General features: G+C 42.3%; 2 protein-coding genes across 3 annotated transcripts in view; one reads left to right on the plus strand and one right to left on the minus strand.

Annotated features, from left to right (window-relative positions):
• The window catches only part of gprc5c (G protein-coupled receptor, class C, group 5, member C), a 44897-nt gene that overhangs the window by 12008 nt on the left and 8577 nt on the right, over positions 1–24312 (plus strand). The window lies entirely within an intron of this gene.
• On the minus strand, positions 6709–8229 carry LOC132955896 (kinetochore-associated protein 1-like). 2 transcript variants are annotated; one of them, XM_061028982.1, is made up of 4 exons: positions 7859–8229; positions 7717–7771; positions 7529–7627; positions 6709–6978 (listed from the first exon to the last, which is right to left on the minus strand). In XM_061028982.1, exons 1-4 carry the CDS (start codon positions 7933–7935, stop codon positions 6844–6846), a joined length of 366 nt encoding a protein of 121 aa, XP_060884965.1. In that variant the 5' UTR covers positions 7936–8229; the 3' UTR covers positions 6709–6843. The 2 variants fall into 2 exon arrangements, 1 of the variants encoding a protein (XP_060884965.1); XR_009665962.1 differs by lacking the exons at positions 6709–6978; positions 7859–8229 and adding an exon at positions 7097–7224 and having other exon boundaries at positions 7717–7839.

A 24312-nucleotide genomic window follows, 5' to 3' on the forward strand; every position in this document is an offset into this window, starting at 1 on the left:
GGAAGTGATGCTTGTAAACAGGCGAGGTCACGCCCCAGGAAAGGAGGCTATAACCCTTCAAGTGGGCTTGGGTTCGAGCCCGACCTGTGGTTCCTTTCTCACATATCATTGGCCGCTCATTCTCCCTGATTTTATACTCTTTTTTTTTTTTTTTTTTAAAGGCTTTATATGTGATTTTTTGATCCAGCAGATGTCGCCCTTGAGCACCAGCATGAAACCAAAACAACTCGCGCTGCATTGTTGTGTTAGCATGCTAATGCTAGCGATCTGTATTATGCTGGTATCTTCACACTGCATGTAAATTTACCTGAAATGAGCGTGATCTAGAAACACAGTTAAGCAGTGAGTACAGTATGTTATTCTTCTTTTCTCTAGTCCCTCAATTAAACAACTTTTATACACGAGGGGAGGAGTCAGCCGGCCGTCCTGGCGATGTAAACAAACTGAAGATAGGACTCTGAAAACATCACAGACAGTGGGACTCGGGCGTTACACCCATTGTAGACAGTCATGACTCACAGAGTTATTTTCAGAGGATATACTTGATTTATATTATATTTAAGTGTGAAATATAAAACCTTTGAAGTCCTAAACCCCAAAAATAAATCTTCTTAGAACTCCTAGTTCTTCCTGTTTGGAATAACAACAGACACACATTCAATCAAGTGCATCAACTTGATCAAACACATTTATCAACACAACCTCAACATTATCAGACGGCTGACTTCATTTAGGAGGAGACTTACTCAAGTATTAATTTATCTGTTCACGACCAACAATCCTCAGTATCGGTTTCAGAGAATAAAGCTCAGCAGAGTCTCGCCTGGTTCTCACCATCAGACGGTGTTTACTCTGCGGATTCCACCGTCTGTGTGTCAGCTCATCTGTTAAAGGGTCAGCTGCCAGCTGCTGCAGTCCGGGACCGTTACTCACAAACGTTCAAAAGGTACACATACACACCACATACAGAAGCTGAGTGGTACCAAATGCAATAAAATTATTAAATTCATAAAGGAAAAAACGCTGTTTTTGCTCCGGCCTGTACCTACATGATGTGTATATAACCTCCTCCTTTCCCTTTGCTCAGTGACTTCCCATCGTACTGCTGCCACAGTGAGGTTACCCCATGTCTGGTGGAGGCTATAGCTCTAATCGGGCGGCCCTGGGACACCTCAACCCTTTGCTACATGACCTTCAAAAAAGTGATCTTGAGGCCAGGAGCGATTTCAAGAACTAAAACATTAGTATTAACTCATCCATTCACACGCCCAGGGACAACAGATGGAAATTATCTAGCTAGCTAAATATGGTACAAAGCATCTCTTCTCTTCTGAGACTAATGTTTTTTTTTGTACACTGATTCAAATAAACGATTAAATTAAACTAATACATTCACACGCTGCTGAGGAAGTAGCAGGAGCAAATTGGGGTTAGGTATCTTGACCAAGGACACTCGGGCATGTGGCTGCAGGAGCTGGGGGTCGAACCCCCGACCTTCCGGTTGAGAGTTGAGAGACGACCGTTGCACGTTGAGCCACAGCCGCCCTAGAGCTATTACTGTATAGGACCTTACTGTGACAGATTTATTAAGTATGTTTTATTTTCTTTGAGCCGTTGGAGGCTCATCTTTATTTTATCTCAATCACCAGCTTTACAACTTTATTAGCTTGCTGCAGGATATTATCTCATCTGTAGACAAGGACCCCTTTGACCGTACAAACACACACACACACACACAGATCCGTCTCCACCGTCCCCACGCTCACATTTCATGTGTCTCTGTTAAAGCGGTGCAGGCGCCTGCTGCTGTGGTCAGGAGGTCGGGCTGTGATTTATAAGCCGTCCGACTGCTGTGGCCTGATAACCTCTGAGTCTCCTGAGGAGGTGACACCACAAAAAACTAGCTCTATTTTTAGCCTCTGCAGACCTCTGATATCACATCACATGTGTTCTTTATCAGGGATTCCTCACTTCACATGACAGGAGGACGCAGGAGGAATAACTGTGCCAAACTCCAGCTGCAGACCAGATAAGGAATGTGAAGAGATGAATGGAAAGTCCTTTTGTCGTTTGCACCTTTTGAAAGAAGTCACCATCACAGTGATAACGTTAGACTGCAGAAGCTCTGCCCACAGTTTATTCAGCAGGCAGTAACATCAACGATACATTATGTAATGTTTGCAGGTCATAAGAGGACATGCAGAACTTTATTTTAAGGTTGTATTTGTATTATTATTATAACACTTTGGCTATGAATGCTCTTTTCTGCTTTGTGGAGACAAAGAGAACGTCTGTTATTCATGGGGGAAGTTTGAGGGGTGGGAGAGAAGAGATGTTTTGAATCTGGACTGCAGTACCCATTTTAAACACTAGGGGGTCAGAGCTACATATTGCTCCTTTAAAGCTGAACCTTGTTGGAAAAAAGGTGAAAATTTAGGAACAAATGTACAAAAGAAATCTGATAATAAAATCTGATATAAGATTTAAAATATCTTTGCCCATGAACAAATTCTGGCAGGTTAACCGAGTCATCTCAACCGAGTCATCTCAACGTCCAGAGAAGTCTCCAGGGCTCGTTGTGCAATCATATGCTCATAGGAGGCTGATGATTTGTGATCAGGGGGATTTAGCTTCCTGGAACAGCAGTGTCAGGAGAGAGAGACCACGCACTGAGAGCTAATTGGTACTTGAAGGCAGCGTCTGCATCCTGCTGATAGAGCTGGTATCTGAGACACCGAGCAGTTTCAGTCCAATTAGGCAGAAACACAAACACAGAGTGTGACACAGATCAGACGTGAACTGCAGTAAACTATCTGACAAGAGAGGAGGCTGCAAATGGAGCCTTTGATATCACTACATGAAGATCGTGTCCTTTAAGACAGAGTGCATCATGGACAGTGAGAGAGGTTGATAGAGGTCAATACTGCCGGCGTCTGTCAACAGTCTACATTAAACACAGGACACGATCAAGCTGTAACCTCCTGCCTTGAAAAATCATGCCAATGCGGAAGTACAAAATCCTGCAGTTCATCGAGGTTCCACTTGAGGCTGGCTCAAAGAAGTCACATATGATACATGTTATCCATAGTTAGGAACATATTTGACATCATTGACAGGTGGACTTGAAGAGTTTTAAAACCCGCCTCAGCTCCAGCTCTCAGCCTGTCTGCCTGAAAGTTAGACTGAGACAGCATTTCCAGCATGGAAACCGCCATCGATGGGACTCCAGCGCCCCCTGCAGGAACAGACGGGTGATGTCACTAAGGCTTCAAACATTAATATTTACAGTCTGTGATTTGGACATGACATGCTGTGCAGAGTATACTCATATCATTGACTCACTTTGTTGAGGTCGTTTTCAATTTGAGTGGTTCTCAAACTTTCTGCATTCTTTTTTAGTAGCACCACCTTCCCTTCCTGAGAGCAGCCTGCCTCCTATCTGCACCCTGCCATGTTTTTTACCCCCTCGCCTAAACAAACAGCAGCCAGTGACGAGTTCCCATCGGGAGCCAAAAAGCTATACATTTACCACCCTTCAACTTTTCTGTTTCTCTTTGTCCCTCCGACGATGCACACCGGTATGTTTGCTCAAAGTCATTTATGCAAACTGAGTCTGTTGTTCATTAACAGCTTTATAAGTTATGAGCGGTTCAGGTGTTTAGTGACTGAGGCGGTCATATCTTGGACCACTGATTGGTCGGTGCAGTTTTACATTAATGACACAAACACACGGTGCATTCAAACCCGTTCATTTGCATATACATCACAGACCTTCATGTGACCTCTGCAGCAGACTAAACAATGATTCACCAGCAGTCAGACCTCACTCAGGGAGAACACTGAGCTGATTCACAGAAGAGCACGGTCAGAAGGTCAGAGGTCAGAGGTCAGCAGGGACTAAATTCTCATAAAATCAATGTAGTTAATGTACATAACTTACAGCGCTCTGCAAAATAATGCAACAAGATTTTTAGCCTGCGTTTATAGCTGCTAAACTAAAACATGCTGATGTGAAAGATGAACTCTTTGGGTTGTTTTCTATGGAAGCCCGAAGCGGACATGCATCAGAAGATTTTTATTTTACTCAGTTTTCCCATGAAAACAAGTTTTAGCTTGTTTTGTCAAGATCCCGACTTATGTAACCCGCTGTCTTTGACATATTTAACACATACCCGCGATGTAACAACGCTAGTTTTCCTGTGATGATGAGTCAATTTCAGCGGTTTTCTTGAAATCTCAGGAAAGTAACTCGTTGTCACAGGAAAAGCAGAGTTGTTATCCCGAGGAAACTTGATAAAAAAAGTTAGAATCACAACAAAACAACCTGATTTGAATTTTTAGCATGGGAGAATTGAGTAAAATAAAATGCATTGATGTGTCTGCTTTGGGCTTCCGTCATTTTTAATGCAGGGTAAAAGCACTTCTAGGTGACCTTCACACTACACAGCTCCTGGTACAGGCTCTTGTGATATCACGCATCGATTATTGCAACTCTCTACTGGCAGGTCTTCCTACATGCACTATCAAACCTCTGCAGATGATACAAAATGCAGCAGCACGACTGGTCTTCAACCTGTCTAAAGGAGCACATGTCACTCCGCTGTTCATCTCCTTACACTGGCTCACAGTTACTGCTCGCATCAAATTTAAAACTCTGCTGCTCGCTTACAAAACAGCAACTAAAATGGCTCCTCCTTACTTTAACTCTCTGATCCAGGTCTACACTCCCTCCAGCCCACTACGCTCTGCCAATGAAAGGCGTCTGATCCAACCTTCACAACAGGCTACAAAGTCTCTGACTAGACTCTTCTCCTCTGTCGCCCCCCGGTGGTGGAATGAACTTCCAAACTCCATTCGATCTGCAGAGTCCCTCTGCACCTTTAAGAAAAAGCTAAAGACCCAGCTCTTTCATGAATACCTACTAACTTAATGATGATGGTCTCCATATTATTGATGATGATGATGGTAATGACGATGGTTTTTGTTTGATAACGACGACTTATAAGACGGTTTCTATACTGATTAGAGCTCTCAAGAACTGCCCTCAATGTTGTGCTTTGCCTCTGGTCACTTCCTGTCAGCACCTGTGTGTCCAATCGGACTCAAAGCTGATCGTTTGCTCTTACTGACATTGTTCCCTTTTTTTCTAGATCCTTGCTTCTGTTGTTCTTACTCTCTGATGTACGTCGCTTTGGATAAAAGCGTCTGCTAAGTGAATTGTAGAATTGTAGGTGTTTTTGTATAAGAGACATTTTGACAGCTGGCCAGTCAGAGGAAAGTGGGCACGTGGGGAGGAGGGGGCCTTAAAGAGACAGCACCTGAAATGAAGCATTTCAGGTTTCTTTCCTTTCTGGAATATGAACATCTCGAGAAAAGAAGCAGCACGGATGTGTGAAACTACTGTTCATTATTCTTAACCTAACCAGGACCATGACATTTCCAATACCACTAGTCAAATCATATGCAAATGGTTTCCACACTCTGTGAAGACCAGAGGCTTGTGTCCACAGAAGAAAAAAACACAGGAGTGTCACCCTGAAACAAACACAGATATATTAAGTCATCATCAAGTTTTTTTTCATACCTGTTACCTAGACTAGTGGCTCTCAACTGGTGGGTCAGGACCAATAAGTGGGTCGCGGAGCCATTTTCAGTGGGCCAGGAATGTGTGCCTGGAAAAAAAATGGTGTCAAAAGGTGTCAAAACTGAGGTATTAAAATAACATCTGTTGTTATTCACAATTTTCCATTAGCTCTATTGTACTACAAAAAAGGTTAAAGATTTTCTTTATCAATTTACTGTTGAGCTTTTTATTGATTAGACCACATAGGACACTTTACTGTAATAACTGTACTATGAAACACTGTAGTTCTGTGTGAGAGACTCCACAAAAGAGAGTGAAATTAACAAAACGGGAAAAACTTTTATCTTTTATATTCCTTACTCATTTACATACATACTGTGGCTAAGCTACTTTCAACCTTCGTGGTGTCAAACTTTTGTTTTTACAGATCCCGGAATCTCGCAATCTCGCGCTGTTATTCATTCATTTTTTATTATTATTTATCTGAACAGAGAGCTTTTTTTTCGGCGAGATTGCTCCCCCGCAGCCGCCCTGTCTCTCACCCACCCCTGAGACCGGGGGCCAGGGAGAGGAATCTCGCGCGAGATTGCTCCCCCGCAGCCGCCCTGTCTCTCACCCACCCCTGAGACCGGGGGCCAGGGAGAGGAATCTCGCGCGAGATTGCTCCCCCGCAGCCGCCCTGTCTCTCACCCACCCCTGAGACCGGGGGCCAGGGAGAGGAATCTCGCGCGAGATTGCTCCCCCGCAGCCGCCCTGTCTCTCACCCACCCCTGAGACCGGGGGCCAGGGAGAGGAATCTCGCGCGAGATTGCTCCCCCGCAGCCGCCCTGTCTCTCACCCACCCCTGAGACCGGGGGCCAGGGAGAGGAATCTCGCGCGAGATTGCTCCCCCGCAGCCGCCCTGTCTCTCACCCACCCCTGAGACCGGGGGCCAGGGAGAGGAATCTCGCGCGAGATTGCTCCCCCGCAGCCGCCCTGTCTCTCACCCACCCCTGAGACCGGGGGCCGGGGGCCAGGGAGAGGAATCTCGCGCGAGTCCCCAATTTGTCCCCAAAGTTAATTGGGGACAAATGTCACTGTCACCTGAACCTTAACTTTTTACGGTTTATTTTTGTTTGTTTTTAACAGTCCATTTGCTTTATAAGGTTAAACATTACACCATGAGTACTTTACTGTTAGAAATAGATATGAATATCGTATCTTATCATGACTTCACCTGGAACATCTCTTATACACTTGTATATCGTAAAATGGGTTTTTCATAGAAGACACACCTTCTCAAAGACTGAACGTGAAAGTCTGCAATCCTGTTTCTTGTGCAGGTCCAGGAGCTGACAGAGGTGGGAAACCAGGGACTTCAGATTCTCCACCCCTTTAGAATCATAATTATCCTCCTTAAAAAGAACACAATTAAAACATAGGTCAGGGTAGGCAGACTTCTCAGCCTCATCAAACATGTGTTTGTGAAGAAGTCTGCCAAGTCTGCTATGTCTGGGAATCAAAGAGAAGTCAACTAAGTCAAAATAACAATCCAAATATTTTAGAAAATGGAAGAAACATGGAAATGCATCCAAATAAAGTTCTCGGGCAAACCCTCTGTGAAGCATCTGATGACGACAGAAGAAATCGGCTCTCTTTGACTATCGTTGAGAAACAAAAAAACAAAAGACAAAAAAAAGACGGTTTAGTATGTTGAAACTTGAATCACATTCTTGAGTAGTTATTAAACAGGAATGTAGTAAAAACAAGATCTACACAAGAAGCTCCCGTTTGAAGGATTTTTTAAGTGACGTTTCGAGTCAACTGAGGAAGAGCATGTTGGCACTATGGCGTCTTGGTGTGCGAAATCTGAATGAGTAAAACATGTTACTTAAATGTGCAGAAATCTTTACATTTAATTCATGCAAGATCCACTTACCACTGTAATAAGTGTTGATTGTTTACCATGTTTATTTTTGTCTGGACGAGACAGGAGACTAAAGACACATCCAGAGAGTAACAAACAGTCATCGAGGGCAGAAATCGTATTTGCAGTGAGTTGATCTGAAAAATCATAAAAGCTTTATGTTAAGTTCAGAACAGCCTCGTGAAAATCACATCTCACAGTTCTTTAAAAGCGTTTGTACAAATACCTGACAGTAGTCTTGTTTGGTCAGTGTAATCATCTTCATGCAGCTTTTGTCTTGGCTGTGAAACAGATATTTCATCATTATTTGAGTCCCATTTCTCTGTATAAATCACAGCTGTAGTATGTTTTAAAACACTAATACATACGCCACCATGGAGGCAGAGTCGCACTCTGTGGTGAGTTCAAAGTCATGAATGACCAGAACGGGCCAACAGTGAATCATGACTAGGTAGTGAAGGTCCCAAAGACTCAGGGTATCCTTACGCAGAAGAAAAGACAACAACAATCATCACACAATCTTTTCCAACAGGCCTTTGAACAACTGTTTCTATTCCTCATTCTCTCTTTTACCCATTAGAAATCATAGTTTGTTTACAAAGCACTTATCAAACACCAATGCTAAAAAGTGCTTTACACAACGTAAAAATCCCAACAATACACAAAAATAAAGTCTCTATAAAACCCCAAAAGAAAAACAACAATGTAGCAATAAACAAGACATAAGGCTTTCACACTTGTCACTAAATGTTATGATAATAAATGTTCAGGAGTTGAAATGGTATTTAAAGTGTTTAGCTATGTATATATACTGTACTTGTAAACAAGAGTGTACCTGGAATTAAGCCATTGCTGACAGTGAGCGAGCAGATTTTGGCCTGATGAGGGTCCATCATCCGGAGAGTCAGAACATTTTCTTTATCACCCTGTGAAGAGATTAGTGTTATAAAAATCTACACAAAGACATACGGGATGGTTTTCAATCTTGCCAACATTTCCAGGAAAGATTTTACTTGAAAGCGTACATTTAAATTAATTCATCATTATTTAAGGAAGAATGTGGGACTTTTTTGATCCAGTAGATGCCGCCCCTTTGAGCACTGCTCAGACAACAACACAGTGGGACTCAAGCAATGTAAACAGTCATGACTCAGTGAGACATTTACAGAGGATATACTTGATTTCTGCTGTATTTACGTGTAAAATGTTGCACATTCTTCCTTTACCAAAACTTGGGGTTTGTTGACCTGAGGGCGTACAACCCCATTGCCGATGACGTGACCCAGGTACTCTGTCTCTGCAGCAACAAAGACGCACTTCGATGGGTTGACAGTAAGCCCGGCAGAATGAAGGCGCTCCAAGACAGCTTGCAGGTGTTCCAGGTGTTCCTGCCACGTGTTACTGTAAATTATAATGTCATCCAGATATTACTGTGAACTGGAAAGGGCATCTTGGTGTCCTGAAGGCTTTCAAGCAGTTCTACCCAATAATGGGTAGTGGTTGAAGTGGAGCTCTGGGGGGTGTTTTAGCAGATGTTATTTGGCACTGAGGGAAACTTTCACAACACTGAGCAACATCTCTGCGCAGGCCAGGCCAATGGAAAAGGTTTTTAATGCGAGCCATGGTTTTGTGTTTGCCCATGTGGCCAACCCAGGGAATTGAGTGCCTCAATGCAAGTATGGTGTTTCTAGCTGCTTGAGGAACCACTAGCTGCAACACTGACTGTTGTTGACAATAGAGGATACCATTTAGCAGGATATACTCATCACTTATGATGTCCAACTCAGCCTCCGGCTCCTTCTCCTCTGCCTTCTGGAAAAGAGAGAAAAGATGGATCAGTTTTCTGCATATCACTTGGAACCCTTGTGGTAACTCTGGCTCAGTGCTGGTTGACTCTTTCCTTCTATAGTGTCAAAAGCAGGAAAAAGGCCAGAAAACAAAAGCAGAAAAAACAGCAAAATACAAACGCAAATATTATAGATTTTGTGTGTACATTTTGTCCACAAAGGTGTCCAGAGGGAATATCTGACAGTAAATATAATTACAGCCAAACCCAGTTTAAAATGCAGTTGGAAAAACATCAGTGATAAACGTATAAGATGGACAAGGCAGCAAGGATATCTTCCATTACAGTTTAATTCATGGATACACCAGCGAAAATTATTTTTTCAAGCGCCATAATAAAACAATAACTCACCAAGTGTTTTCATGGCCCAGACTGAACAGCACCACTGTACTGCAGCCCTTGATGTGGTAATCATTGGTCGAGCAGAAGTCTATCTTGATTTGAGACTGGAGCTGAGTGTGTAGAGAGGTGGGATTAAAGTTCTGCTTATCAGAAAATAAAAAATAACCCTAACAGAAAAGGGTCTCGACGAACCTCTTTCAAAGATCCTACATCCACTTTTTCTATGGCTGTGATGACAAAAAGAAAAATGAATGTTTCATTTGGTCAACAATAAGGCAAAGTTTGGATGTGGAAAAACCCATCTTTACATGAGTAGAAACACATTGTATATCCCTGTTGACAAAAACATAACACATATTGGCCTTCACTTATCAAATGTACGTACAGCAGAAAAATGGGAGTACGTATTTTCCCTCGTCTTTCTGTGTGAGGAGATAGTGGTACGTCTTCTTGTCACCACTGGATGGTTTCTCTACCAAAGCCTAAAAAAGAAGAACCCACATCTTTATGTAGGTAATGAAATCCATTGGGATTATTACAACTGGTGACATCATCAAAGCCATAGGTGAAATCAGACAAACATTTCATGGCCAGACACAGGCCTTCACTTGTAGTGTGTCTTATAAACACTCTTACCCTGGTGAGAAGGATTCTCTTGTGGGGGACTGTTAGGGACCAAGCAGTAAGGCACGAGACACAGGAGTAAGTTTAAAGAAAAGGTAGGTTTTTATTTTACCCAAAAATAGAAAACCAAGTTTATAAACCAAGCGGGCCTTGTGATCCGTCTCCAAGGTGAAGTCTTGAGCAAGAAGGTAGTACCGGAAGGAATCAAGGGCCCACTTGATAGCCGTGCCTCCTTCTCCACCGTCAAATATCGAACCTCTCTGGGGAACAGTTTCTGGCTGATGTAGGCGACTGGATGCCGATCATCCTGAAGTCCCTGGAGTAACACAGCTCCCAAATCCCTGTCAGAAGCATCAGTTTTCAGAAGAAAATCTTCGTGAAAGTTTGGGCTGTACAGAAGATGTTGCTTAGTTAGTGATTGCTGCATATCACTGAAAGCTGCCACCGCCTCCTCTTTCCACTGGACCTGATTGGGACTCCAGGATCTAGTCAAGTCTGTGAGAAGAGCTGCCCTGTTGGAGAAATTGGGTATGAAGCGGTGATAGAAGCCTGATAGCCCAAAAAAGATCGGAGTTGCTTCCTTGTTTGTGGCAGGGGACAGGACTCCAGGCAGAATGAAGGCGATCCAAGACAGCTTGCAGGTGTTCGTCCCACGCGTTACTGTAAATGACAATGTCATCTAGATATCCTGCAGCAAAACCAGAGAAATAACAAATTACCTGGTCCATGAGTCTCTGGAAAGTTGCTGGAGCGCTGTGAAACTCAAATGGTATTACTGTGAAATGGAAAGGGCCCCATGGTGTCCTGAAGGCTGTCAGCTCCTGTGACCGATCGGTGAGAGGAATCTGCCAATAACCCTTGCAGAGATCTATTGTGGTCAAGTATTATGCCTTTCAAGCAGTTCATACATTATTGGTGTTGGATAGGAATCAAATAGAGAAATTAAATTCAGGTACCTGAAATCAATGCAGAACCTTATGCTTCCATCCTTCTTTGGTACAAGCACCATTGGGTTACACCACTAGCTCTTTGAAGCCTTGATGATCCAGGTGGGGGACAGTAACCCAGCCACTGCCTCCCGACTGCTCGGGAGTTAACTCCCGAGCAATCTGAGTTACTGTCCGAGGGAAGCATAGTCGAAAATCGAAGCACACGGTTCCCCACCAACCACTTCACGTTTCAAACAAATTTTCCCCACTCAGCGACACACCCGCTGAGAATAAAACTCTGATTATTGGAGACTCCATAGTCCGAAACGTGAAGCTAGTGAAGTCAGCGGGCATAGTTAGGTGTATACCCGGGGCCTGAGCGGGCGACATCGCATCTCATTTAAAGTTGCTGACAAAGACTGTAGATTTGATACAATCGTAATTTATGTTGGCACTAATGACTCCCGACTATGCCAGTCGGAAGTCACTAAGGTTAATGTGGAGTCGGTGTGTACTTTTGCTAAGACGATGTCGGACTCCGTAGTGTTCTCTGGACCCCTCCCAAATCAGACCAGTGATGACATGTATAGCCGCATGTCATCACTCAACCGCTGGCTGTCGAGGTGGTGTCCAGCAAACGATGTGTGCTTCATAGATAACTGGCAGTCTTTTTGGGGAAAACCTGGTCTGCTAGCTAGAGACGGCATCCATCCCACTTTGGACGGTGCAGCTCTATTATCTAGAAACATAGCAGAGGTTATTAGTCCAACACCCTGACAACAACACAGAGTTCAGACCAGGAGGCAGAGCTGCAGTCTTACACTTAGATCTGTCTCCCAGTCACTATAGCTGTAATTCTGAATCGAACTGTAGTTATACTATAGGTACTGTGTCTGTCCCCCGGTCCAGACCCATTTTTATAAGTCATCCAAATGTAGACAAAAAAGGCGTAAATCATCAAAATCTCATTAGAATCAAAACTACGAAAAATCTGAAAATTCACTGCGGACTTTTGAACATTAGGTCCTTAGCAACCAAATCTCTTTTAGTGAATGATCTGATATCAGATCAGCATATTGATTTACTTTGACTGAAACCTGGCTGTGTCGAGATGAATATGTTAGTTTGAATGAATCCACTCCTCCCAGTCATTTTAGTACTCATATACCTCGAGACACTGGATGAGGTGGTGGAGTAGCAGCCATTTTTAATTCTAGTCTTCTAGTTAACCCTCGACCAAAGCTGAACTTTTCTTCTTTTGAAAGCCTTGTTCTTAGTCTTCCACATCCAGTCTCAAGAACCTTTCAGCCAGTTCTAGCTGTTTTAGTTTACCGCCCTCCTGGCCCATATTCTGAATTTGCATCAAATTTAGTCCTTAGCAGTGATAGAATAATTGTTGTAGGTGACTTCAATATCCATGTGGATGTTGATAATGATAGCCTTAGCATAGCTTCCATGTCATTATTAGACTCTATTGGTTTCACCCAGGGTGTAAACGAACCTACTCATCGTTTCAACCACACCCTAGATCTCGTTTTAGCTTATGGAATTGAAATCCAAAACCTTACAGTTTTCCTAGAAAATCCTCTGCTCTCAGACCATTTCCTTATTACTTTCGACTTTGTCCAACCAGAATTATCTCTGCTTAATAAAAATGTGCTCTGTAGAAGTTTCTGATAGTGCTGTAGCTAGATTTAAGGAAGCTATTTCAGCTGCTTTTGATTCAGTACCGTGTTTCAACCCAGTTGGAAACTCTTATGATAGCTTTAGTCCCTCTCAGCTAGATCAGTTTGTTGATAGTGCAGTGGATTCGTTGAGAGTTACTCTTGATTCGATTGCTCCCCTTAAACAGAAGGTTATCAAACGGCAGAGACTAGCTCCATGGTTCAACTCAGAAACCCGTACTCTAAAACAAACGTCGCAAAATTTTGAAAGAATATGGCGCTCTACCAAAACGGTAGAATCTCGTTTATTCTGGCAGGATAGTCATAATAAATATATGAAGGCTCTACGTCACGCTCGAGCTGCCTACTACGCCTCTCTAATCGAGGAAAACAAAAGCAATCCTAGATACCTTTTCAGCACTGTAGCCAGGCTGACAGAGAGTCATGGCTCCATTGAGCCTTGTATTCCTTTAGCCCTCAGCAGTAATGATTTCCTGAGCTTTTTCAACAACAAAATTCTAGACATCAGAGACAAAATTGGTAACTTCCTGCCCTTACCTGGTGCAGATACCTCTGATACGGCAGAGACAGTTCCAGGACCTGAATTTAACCTCGACTGTTTTTCTCCAATCGACCTTTCAGAGTTATATTCCATTATTTCTGCGTCGAAACCGTCAACCTGTCTTTTAGACCCAATCCCAACCAAGCTGTTTAAGGAAGTCTTTCCCTTAGTTAGCAACTCTATATTAGATATGATCAATATGTCTTTACTGGCAGGCTATGTACCACAGTCATTTAAAGTAGCGGTAATCAAACCTCTACTTAAAAAACCTACTCTAGATTCAGGAACTCTGGCTAACTATAGGCCTATACCCAACCTTCCTTTTATCTCAAAGATCCTGGAGAAAGTGGTAGCTAATCAGCTGTGTGACTTTCTCCATGACAACAATTTATTTGAGGAGTTTCAGTCAGGATTTAGAGTCCACCATAGCACTGAGACTGCACTAGTTAAAGTTACAAACGATCTACTTCTAGCTTCAGACAGGGGACTTCTGTCTGTGCTCGTCTTGTTAGATCTTAGTGCTGCTTTTGACACTATTGACCATCAGATCCTGTTGTACAGACTGGAGCATTTACTTGGAATTACAGGGACTGCTTTAAGTTGGTTTGAATCCTACTTATCAGACCGATCTCAGTTTGTACATGTTAATGATGAGTCCTCTATGCACACTAAAGTTTGCCATGGAGTCCCACAAGGTTCAGTGCTTGGACCAATTCTCTTTACATTATATATGCTTCCTCTGGGAAATATTATGAGGAAGCACTCCATACAGTTTCATTGTTATGCAGATGATACTCAGCTTTATGTATCAATGAAGCCCGATGGCACCAGTCAGTTATGTCAGCTAGAAACGTGCCTTAAGGACGTTAGGACCTGGATGACCAGAAATTTTTTGCTACTTAACTCAGACAAGACTGAAGTTGTTGTGCTAGGCCCTAAAAACCTCAGAGACTTTTTCTAGTGATTTGACTGTCCTAAGTGACATCAGCCTGGCATCTAGCACCACTGTTAGGAATCTAGGAGTTCTTTTTGATCAAGATATGTCCTTTAGCTCTCACATCAGGCAAATTTCAAGAACAGCCTATTTTCACCTCCGTAATATATCCAAGATCAGGAATATCCTGTCGCAAAATGATGCAGAAAAACTAGTTCATGCATTTGTTACCTCCAGATTGGATTATTGTAATTCTCTTTTGTCAGGGTGCTCTGGCAAATCTCTAAAGACTCTTCAACGGGTCCAGAACGCTGCAGCTCATGTACTGACTAGAACTAGGAAAAGGGACCACATTACTCCTGTGTTGGCTTCTCTGCACTGGCTCCCTATACAGTCTAGAATAGAATTCAAGATCCTTCTTCTCACTTACAAAGCTCTAAATGGCCAGGCACCATCTTATCTTAAGGAGCTACTAGTGCCGTACTGTCCCTCGAGAACATTACGGTCCCAGAATGCAGGCCTGCTAGTGGTACCTACAGTCTCTAAGTGTACTATGGGAGGTAAAGCCTTCAGTTATCAGGCTCCTCTCCTCTGGAATCGTCTTCCAGCCGGGGATAGCCATGCTGCTATAGGCTTAGACTACCGGGGCACCTTGAGCTCCTCTCTCTCTCTGTGCATATACAGTACATCATATTACTGCATGTATCTATCTGTAAATCTCAGTCACTAACCACCTACTTTCCTGGGAGCTCTTGAGCTCTCTTAGGCTCCTTGAGATCGTTGGTTGACGGCCTGCCAGAACAAGTCAAGTCCACTTAGATAAAAAAAAAATAGCTTTTTGCTAGAGGGTTTTGTTGGCCTGCTAGCCGGCCCCTCCCACATGGGAGGATTACCCGCACTGGATGCTTCCTCCTGTTGGGCTGGTTTGTGGCTGTCCTTTGTCATCCTCCATGCATTGTAGCTCCATGGTTGACCCTTTTTCCGTGCAGCCACAAAGATATCGGCCAGCTTGGTAGCCCCCGTTGCTGAATCTGTGTCATGCTCTTTGATCGATACCTGAAGCTCAGGGGACAACATTCTCAAATATTGTTGTAGGATGATTATTTCACTTACTTCTTGGATGCTTTTACCAAAGAGCTCACTAGTGTTCACATTGATTGATTGGACTTTGTCAGAAAAAGTCTGAGTCCCTGCAGACCAAAGCTTGGAATTTTCCACATCGCTAGATACATGGAAAGAAATGTCAATCTCAATGTTTGTAAAGTAGTTAGCACAACTGTCTAGGAAGGTTGTAGAAAAGCAATTCAGCAGATGAAGATTTTCCAAGAGGTGAGTATACAGTGATTAAACGTGTTAACTTAACAAAACTACAAACATTCAATGTAAATAAGGCAACTTACTTCATGATTAAATCAGACCGAAGAAACATGTTAAAAGCAGCACGTCCTCACCTCTCCTCATGCAAGAGCACATGTCTCCTGGCTTTATAGATGGCCCCATTAACAAAATGGCCGCAGCTGGGTGCAGCACAACTCAAGTAGTGGGTTTACACTTTTCTCTTAAAGCAAAGAAATCTACATAAACCCTTAAATTAGCCTCAGATCATTTACTCAACTAAATTAACTTTAAATAATTAAATTACATTCAACCAGTAACTCAAATATGACAGAAATTATTGGAAAGAAAACATTTCTCAGAAATAAAACCCCTTCAAAATGGTCTGCCCCAGTGATGTCAGCGATGACATCATCAATCTGATAAATACCCAGGAAGTGCTGGCCTATCCCCTTTTAGCTGCATGGAACCACATGGGAAACTGAACAAAAGAACAAACAGTGGTAAGTATGGGTAAGATATTCAATGATATTTTGCAGTTCCAGAAACTAAATAAAAATGACTGAACTAAGTCAAGACTGTATGTTTGCTTTAAGTTAATTTATGCTTTGATGTGAACTGTAACTTATTGCTAACACAAACAAACCCGGGATAGTAGTAAGTGCTGCAATGTTACACAAACAAAAATAAATTAAAGCTAAATACACAACTGTAATTAATGATGTGATTTGATATTAAATAAAGTCTTAAGTGACAAGTGGTGATTAAGAGAAGAGCTTCTCAACCATTTTGTCACAATGTTGTCAAGTTCTCTATGTGCTGATTCAGCTGACTGTAAACCCCCCTAAGTGTTACCACAGGGCTAGGGTTACAGGAAGAGAGAAACCCTGAGGTCTTACTGGGCGCTGCCATATTTTGTGTCTGTGCTCAGTTCACTCACAGAGTGAAGGATTATAGGTGGATCTGCCGGCTAAAAATGTTGTTTCTCAGAGAGCATTACAAACAATTTACAGCTATATCTATTTTTTCTGTCTTTTGTAAATCTACAGACACTGAGGACGGCATAACATATGAACGTCAGCATCCTCCTGGTGATAGAAGATGAGGTCGTCCTGTTGCATCAGATCAAGCAGCATGGCATGAAGGACTATTGGTAGCATATGGTAGCTATGCTCATGGGTCTGCTGTATGCAATTAACATTCACTACCAAAAGGAAGTACAGTATACATTTAAAGTCATACAGAAGAACCTATTGAATATCGGTGGTGACCACTGCCCCCTTAAAGGGTCCATGGACTGAGAAAAAGAGTTTTCTGAAAGCTTCCAAGAAATATTTGGACATTGTCTCACCGATCTTTTCTGAAATGTTTGTGTTACCTCATTAAGATCACCTCATTAAATGTGTAAATTACCTGATTTTATACGTTTATTGCATCTGAAAATACTGAGAAAAGTGACCGATAAATGATAAATGCAGCAAAAGAAGGACAACTGATTTTTTGCACATTCTTGGGTGGAAATGTTTTTACCAACAAGCGGTAAAAACATTTGTAAATGTTTAGATGTGCTATTTGATCTGATCTGCTATCAAAGGTTGAAGAACTAAAGTTGGTTGGTTTCGATGAAAAAATGAATAACCTGTAGAGATTATACCTTTTTTTTACAGTTTCCACAAAAGCAAAGAGAATCACTAAAAATGTATATGCTGAACTGATTTAAGTTGACTAAAATATAAATATATATATTCAATTTAAATTGATTAATTCATTTAATTCAATATTTTAGCTGGATTCAACTTTTGATAAAGTATTTTAACTTTGGATTTCAAGTCAAAAGAAATAGAAAGAGCATTTGCCTCAACTAGATAACGAGATAATTTCACAGGAACTGAGTTGTGTTCAAAAGTTTTGTGAACTTAAAGATTTAAGTACAACTAACTTGATGTCAAGTTTATTTGACTATAGAACATTTTATTTCTTTGGAATAATCACAAATTTATCTCAACTTATCTTTTTTAAGTTCAGGTAACTTAACATTTTAAGGCAACCCAGACACTAACTTTTTAAAGTCATAACTAGTTGGGTTTTTTTACAGTGTTGTTTTATCTTTCCCAGTCCTTGTGATCAAAATCTGTAGATCACCTTCATCCTGCTGTGAACTTCTCATGCTGCAGAAAATGAAGTGTTCTACATTTCAACTGATTGGCCCTCACTTATCAATCTGGTGTAGAAACCAGCACAGATTTAGGTGTAGAAATCATCTTACGCCAAGGTCCACGTGGGACCTATGAAACGTGCGTATCTGGCTGATCACAGCGTACGCAAGACCGGGTGTTGATAAGTGTGGCGGCTGAAAACAATCATAATTTAAATACCACGCCCCTATATATTCACGGTTCCGCTTGTCCACGCCCCCAGAATTTACAACATGGAGTTGCGTAATACGAAGAAGAGAAACTTTTCCGAGATGGAGATTGAAACAATCACTAGGGCAGTTGAAACAAATAAAGTTGTGCTTTTTGGGAGCCTCAAAAGTGGAATAAAGGATCAAAAAAACAAAATCTGGCAAGAAATCACTGCTGCAGTCAACAGCGTCGGTGTGGACAACCGAACTCCAGCTGAGATTTGAATATTTAATTTCCACATCCATGATATTTAACTTGTGTACTCTAGGCTATAATATAATCACAATGCTTTACATTCAGGTTAAAAAAAATTGGTCGGACCTGAAAATTGCCACAAAAAAACGTGTCTCAGCCTTCAAAAGAAGCAGCATGCAGACTGGAGGAGGCGAGCCGGACCCGAGCCTGAAATTGTCGCAGACAGAGGAGCGAGTGGCATCCCTCATCAGCTCAGCCTCAATATCAGGCATCAGTGGTGGGGGACACACAGATGAACCTGAACCTGCACCTGAGACTGATAATAATGGTAAATATTTAATGGCCCCGACTAGATTTTGTAGGCTACCCTTAATTTAAATGTGATCTGTCCATATCAGAAAGAAACGACAAGTTGCAAAGTTTATTCATATACTTTTATTTATGTTTCAGATGATTCACTACCAGGCACCAGTGGCCTCCAGCTGTCAACCACAACCACCAGGGAGGCAACCGGAGCTCCGCAAGCAGCCTCAGTTTCCTGTGCTGGCCAACGATCGGTGCTTACCGAAGAGGTCCTGGGGAGCCTGGCACACGCACACACACACGCACTGACGCACACATTTGATGGAGTAAAGCTTATGCTGCTCAACATCATTTTAAAAGCCTAGGATCGTTTGAGGTGGAGCGTAATACATTTTAGATGCGATATCTTATCTAACAATGAATATGTAAACCACTATCCAACTCCTCTAAACAGATATTGCACTAGTATGATCTAATTATTCTCCGACACAGACAGATTCGCTGCACCGCAAGTCCACACCGAGTTGAAAACGTGCGTACACGAACTGAGACCTGGCGTGAGATTTGAGCGTACCCTCCGCTCACGTCCAAAAGTGTTTTGCAGCCAGCAAGATGTTGTGATATTCATCATATAAATTACAGAGTGGATATAGCAAGAGACAACCACATAAGAGAAAAGGAAAAACTTTAAAACCCACTAAAATATGATACAAGAGTTCCAGGTTCCACCAATCAGGGCATATAGGAGGGAGAATTTTCAACCAATAAGAGTTATACAAATCACAAATAAATTAATTATTCCTTCTGCTCGGATAAAATTAGTTTTGTTTGTGCAAATATCGCGACAGCTAGTTTAGGCAGTAGTTTGATCTCTAAAATAGAGAAAAAGGTGTGACCACATTTCGCACAGGCATGAATACTTTAACCTGTAAGGAGGACTGAAGGCTGTTGTTAGCGATGCTAAAGTTAGCCACACTCAGCAAACCTATTTGACATCGTTTACAGGCGGCCAAATTTAACCCACAATGCACTGCATTTTGGTTAACTTCCCTCTCTTGGTTCGGACCACGTTCTCACAGGGCGAACCGAACTCTGGTGCACTTGGAAGTTCCCCGTTTTCAAGTACATAATTTGGTTCTTTTGTCAATACCAGGGTTAAAAACAACTATGCTTTTTCCCTGAATTTGATCAGATATGTTGGTAGCTATGACACACCAAATGTTTTCATAATGTTGTTTACAGTTATCCTTAAAGATAATACTTGTATTTGTAGTAGCATTTTTTTTCTCCAAAAACTGTTTGAGTGGAAGTTCAATAGACCTCCTTTTTGTTTCTGCGTTTACTTGAAAGTTGGACCCTGTTTCCACTGAGCTGTTAATAAGTGCATAATAAAGTATTTATTAACCTTTATAAGGCATTAATATAAACCTAATAAAGTCTTATTAATGTCAATAAGCATCTTATGAATGTTGATAAGTGGTCTATAAACAAGTTTCTTTGTGTTAATTAATATCTTACAAGCCAATTACAAATTAATTTATAGTTTAATTAACACTCATGAAGTTTTATTAATGTTCATAAACATCTTATTAATGTTTATGATGGTATATAAGACATAATAAATGTGTTAATTATGCCTATATTAACACTTATATAGTCTTATTTGTGTTAATAAGAATCTTATAAGGTCCTATAAGTGACTTATTACCTGTTATTAATGCTTATTACAATCACCTTAATATAAAGTGTTACCGCTTTTTTTTAAAGGTGCAAACAGAGCTGGCCAATCGAGGAAGAGTGGTCCAGAACTTAGAATTTTATGTCATTATGACTTTTTGTTTTTACAGAGCATGTGTTTGATTTTAAGCAGAAATATGAGAAACTTCTTTTAAACAGTTTTCAGTTAACTCCATCAGGTCTTCTTTTTTTTCCCTCTTTCTGAAACAATCAAACACATTCCTGCCAATTCTGACAGTCTCTGGTGTGCGTCATTGACTTGTCATTTAGGAGCAGCGACACGGCCGGTGATAGGAACAGTGAAGTCTTTGTGCACTCGGGACAAAGCTGCTGCTGTGAGGGAGTCAGGAGGACATCTGAGCACCTGAACACCTCCTCACTACCTTTTTTAAAGAGTTAGCTGAGGCCACGCTGATCAGCATCTCCTGTGCTAATATATACTGACAGGTACATCAAACAACCACACTTCAAAACTCTTCCATCTCTTTAACCCAGGCAGTCAGATTCTGAGGTCATCTTTGCAGATTTTATAAATGCAGACGATGCTTAGAGACTCATTACAGAAAATAAAGTGTGTGCAGTGAAACAGAAAACATTTACTCTTTCCTGGTTGAAGGAGTGGAGGTAAGCTGTTTGCCCTGACTGTTGACACAGCTGCAGCTAAAAAAAAAAAAAAAAAAACGTCCCCATAACACCGCGACTGCATCAGAGGTAAGTTACATGACGCCTGATAACACAAATCTGCACGACTCCTCTGCATGGGAGAAAAATCCTCCTCAAACATGTTCCCCTCGGATTTAAAGGTCAGAAACGACATATTTGGTTTTTATCTTTGTTTGGTTTGCATTCCTGAGAAGTCTTTCCCATATATAGAGATGCCAGCAAGGTGTTGCAGAATGTGAAACAAGTTACTGTGAGGTCTTTAGTGTTTGCAGGGTTTCACCCAGATTATCAGTGAAAGGACTAATCCCTCTCATGCAGAATGCCTGCAGCATGCTAAACTCTGTCCTTCCTCTTCTTGTGAACTAATTTCATATCATAAATCATATTTTTTATACACCAGAGGCCAAATTCATAAAGCCTCCTAGAACAAAGAGTTGTTCCTGAAAACTGAATATAATTCTTTGAATCATGACGTTTTCTAAGATTTTACCCTTAAAGGAAGAATGTGTGACATGTTCCACATAAATAAATCATAAAGTCTGTCCTGTGTAAATGTGTCTCTGAGTCATGACTGTCTACAATGAGGGAGAAGCTCGAGTCCCGCTGGCTGTGTTGTTGTCAGAGCCGTGTTTACATGGACGGGACGGCCGGCTCCTCCCCTTGTGTATAAAAGCTGTTTTAGTCAAGAACTAGAGAGAAGAAGAAGAACATACTCACTGATTATTTGGATGTTAGTAAGAGTTTTTAGATCACGCTCATTCTGTGTCAGTTTACATGAAATGTGAAGCTATGAGCTAACTAAAGAGCGCTAACATTAGCATGCTAACACAACAATGAAGCTCGAAACGAGGTCAATTTTGTCCGAATGACGGTGCGTTCTAATTCATAACTCCTTAGTGCAACACGAGGGGAGAGGGGTTGGAGGTGTGTCTCTGGAGGAGAGCGGAGGCTTCAGGATGGAGGAGGCGTGGCCAAACAGCAGTTTGTTTTGATTTCATGCTGGAGCTCAAGCGCGACATCTACTGGTTTTTGGTCGTTGCTCCAAAACAGAAACCAGGGGGAGAGAGAGAGAGCGGGGATTGACATACGAGGAGAGAGCCACAGACCAGACTCGAACCCGGGCAGTCCACACTTAAAGACTTAAAGCCTCTGTAGATGGGGGGTGCGCACATCAACCCGCTAGTCCATAGCATCTGAAGTTTAAATGTGAAACCAAACGTTCCCAAGACCTCCAGGAATTCTCTGAGCACCCATGGGAGTCCTAAAGCTGGACTTCAGGGACCTCGGGGTCGTGGGAAATGTTCAAAAGTATCAAACTTTTATCAAAAATAGCTTTCAGTTCCCCCTTTGAGCTTCTGTCCTTTAAGTATTTGTCATGTGGCTTTACTTAATCTACCCCTCACTCATTCTGCGAGCACAGGGCCCCTCAGGAAACGCCTGCCGGAAGGTGAAGCACAGCTCCAGGATTTCCAATGGATAAGGTGTTGAGAGAAACCTAAGCCAGCAGAGGGGCGTGGGGGGGGGGGGACTGTTGGTGGCATTCTTGGAGTAAACGGACCCCTCGGCCTTCACGGTGCTCACATACCTGACATACTTAAGAGACTCTCTGAGCTGACCGACAGAAGCAGATACCGAGCATCTCCAGATCATCTGAACCAACTGGCTTCATTTCATCACCTCTGTATTTTAACATGACGAGACTGCACGTGATGAAATGTTCCTTGAAGAGTCAAAAAAACATACACATCAGGATTGCACTGTGTTTTTGCACTGTGTATGTTCACTCCAGAGACTGTAAATATGAATGTTTGAAGCCTGAGTGGCGTCCCCCGTCTGTTCCTGCAGGGGGCGCCGGAGTCCCATCGATGGCGGTCTCCATGCTGGAAATGCTGTCTCAGTCTAACTTTCAGTCAACCTAACGACAGGCTGAGAGCTGGAGCTGAGGCGGGTTTTAAACCTCCTGACAAACCGTTACACCGCGCCCACCTGTCAAACAGGTCAGTGACACGCCTTATTGTGAATAACTCTTATCCTTCATCAAATCAAAACTGATGCATTATAAAATGTTTGCCCATTGGGAGGGGGGGGGGGCTCAGGAGGCCTCATTTCAGTCTCTGTGCGCTCCCTCTTTAAGGCCCCCAATTGCCCACTTTCTGCTGATTGGCCGGCTAATCTGGAGCCTTTCCATGGGGGCAGAACGCTGCAGGGCTGCCATGGGGAGGGCTGCTATCCAGTGCTCTGAGAAGAGGCCGACTTGAGGACGTCTGAAGTTCTTGGTTTCATATCAAGGAACTTTAATGCGATTTACAGAACGCGCCGTGAAGCGCCCCCTGCAGACTCATCGCGGGATTACTCCAGCATTGTTACTCTATATGTGCGTTCAAATGGGTCATAAGAGGTCGACTTTTAAGTTTGACGAGACTGCTCTGCTCTCACAGCTTCATTACATCCACATCATTATGTCATCCCATGAGTGGAGTGAAATCTGTTCTGTCCTTGCTGCACTTAATGTGAAATATGAACCATCGAGCACACCTTGTGATAACAAAGAAAAACCTCACTTGAATGGAATTTATTATGATACTGATTAAAGCATTATCCCAGGAGTAAGACTGAATCATTGAGTCTATTTAAACACTAATGTCTGTGTTCCTTCTCCTCCCTGTGCACACATCACAGTCAGAGATTATCGTCCTTTCATCCGCTCTTTCAGGATGATATCAGCAGCCTTTTTAAAGTGTGGTCGGCTTTGTGTGTTTCAAATAAAAAGGTCTGAGTTTCTATGAAGCGTGACTGAGACTGAGGGAGAACCTCTCCTTGGAATAAAGTCACATTGTGATCGGGGCCTCTGGTGAGACAACATGCCCCACCACACACCTGGTATCTCATGCCAGGCTGAGCAGCTGCTCTGTTTCCACGCTGTGTTACCATGGAGGTGGTCGGCAAACATTGAGGTCTACGGGGACCTCAGAATCACACTCCTTCTCTATGTACCAACACACACACACACACAAATCTCCTCACGCCTCAGTGAATGGGTCAAATAGTTAAGAAATTGGTAGGGAACGGTACGGATGTGTTTAACAAAAGACATCAAAAGAGGGTTTACTGAGAGCTGGTTCACTCCCCAAAGTGTTGTGCTGTAGTACTCTAAAGATCTCTGACTGCAGTGAGATGAAAGTCAGCAAATCTAGGTCAGTAGAAGCAGCTATTTTAAGCCTTTAATAATAGTTTCTGCTCTCATTACATGACATAAATATGACTGAAGCTAATGACAGGCATA

The sequence above is a fragment of the Labrus mixtus genome, chromosome 21, assembly GCF_963584025.1.
Source record: "Labrus mixtus chromosome 21, fLabMix1.1, whole genome shotgun sequence".
Lineage (NCBI taxonomy): Eukaryota > Metazoa > Chordata > Actinopteri > Labriformes > Labridae > Labrus > Labrus mixtus.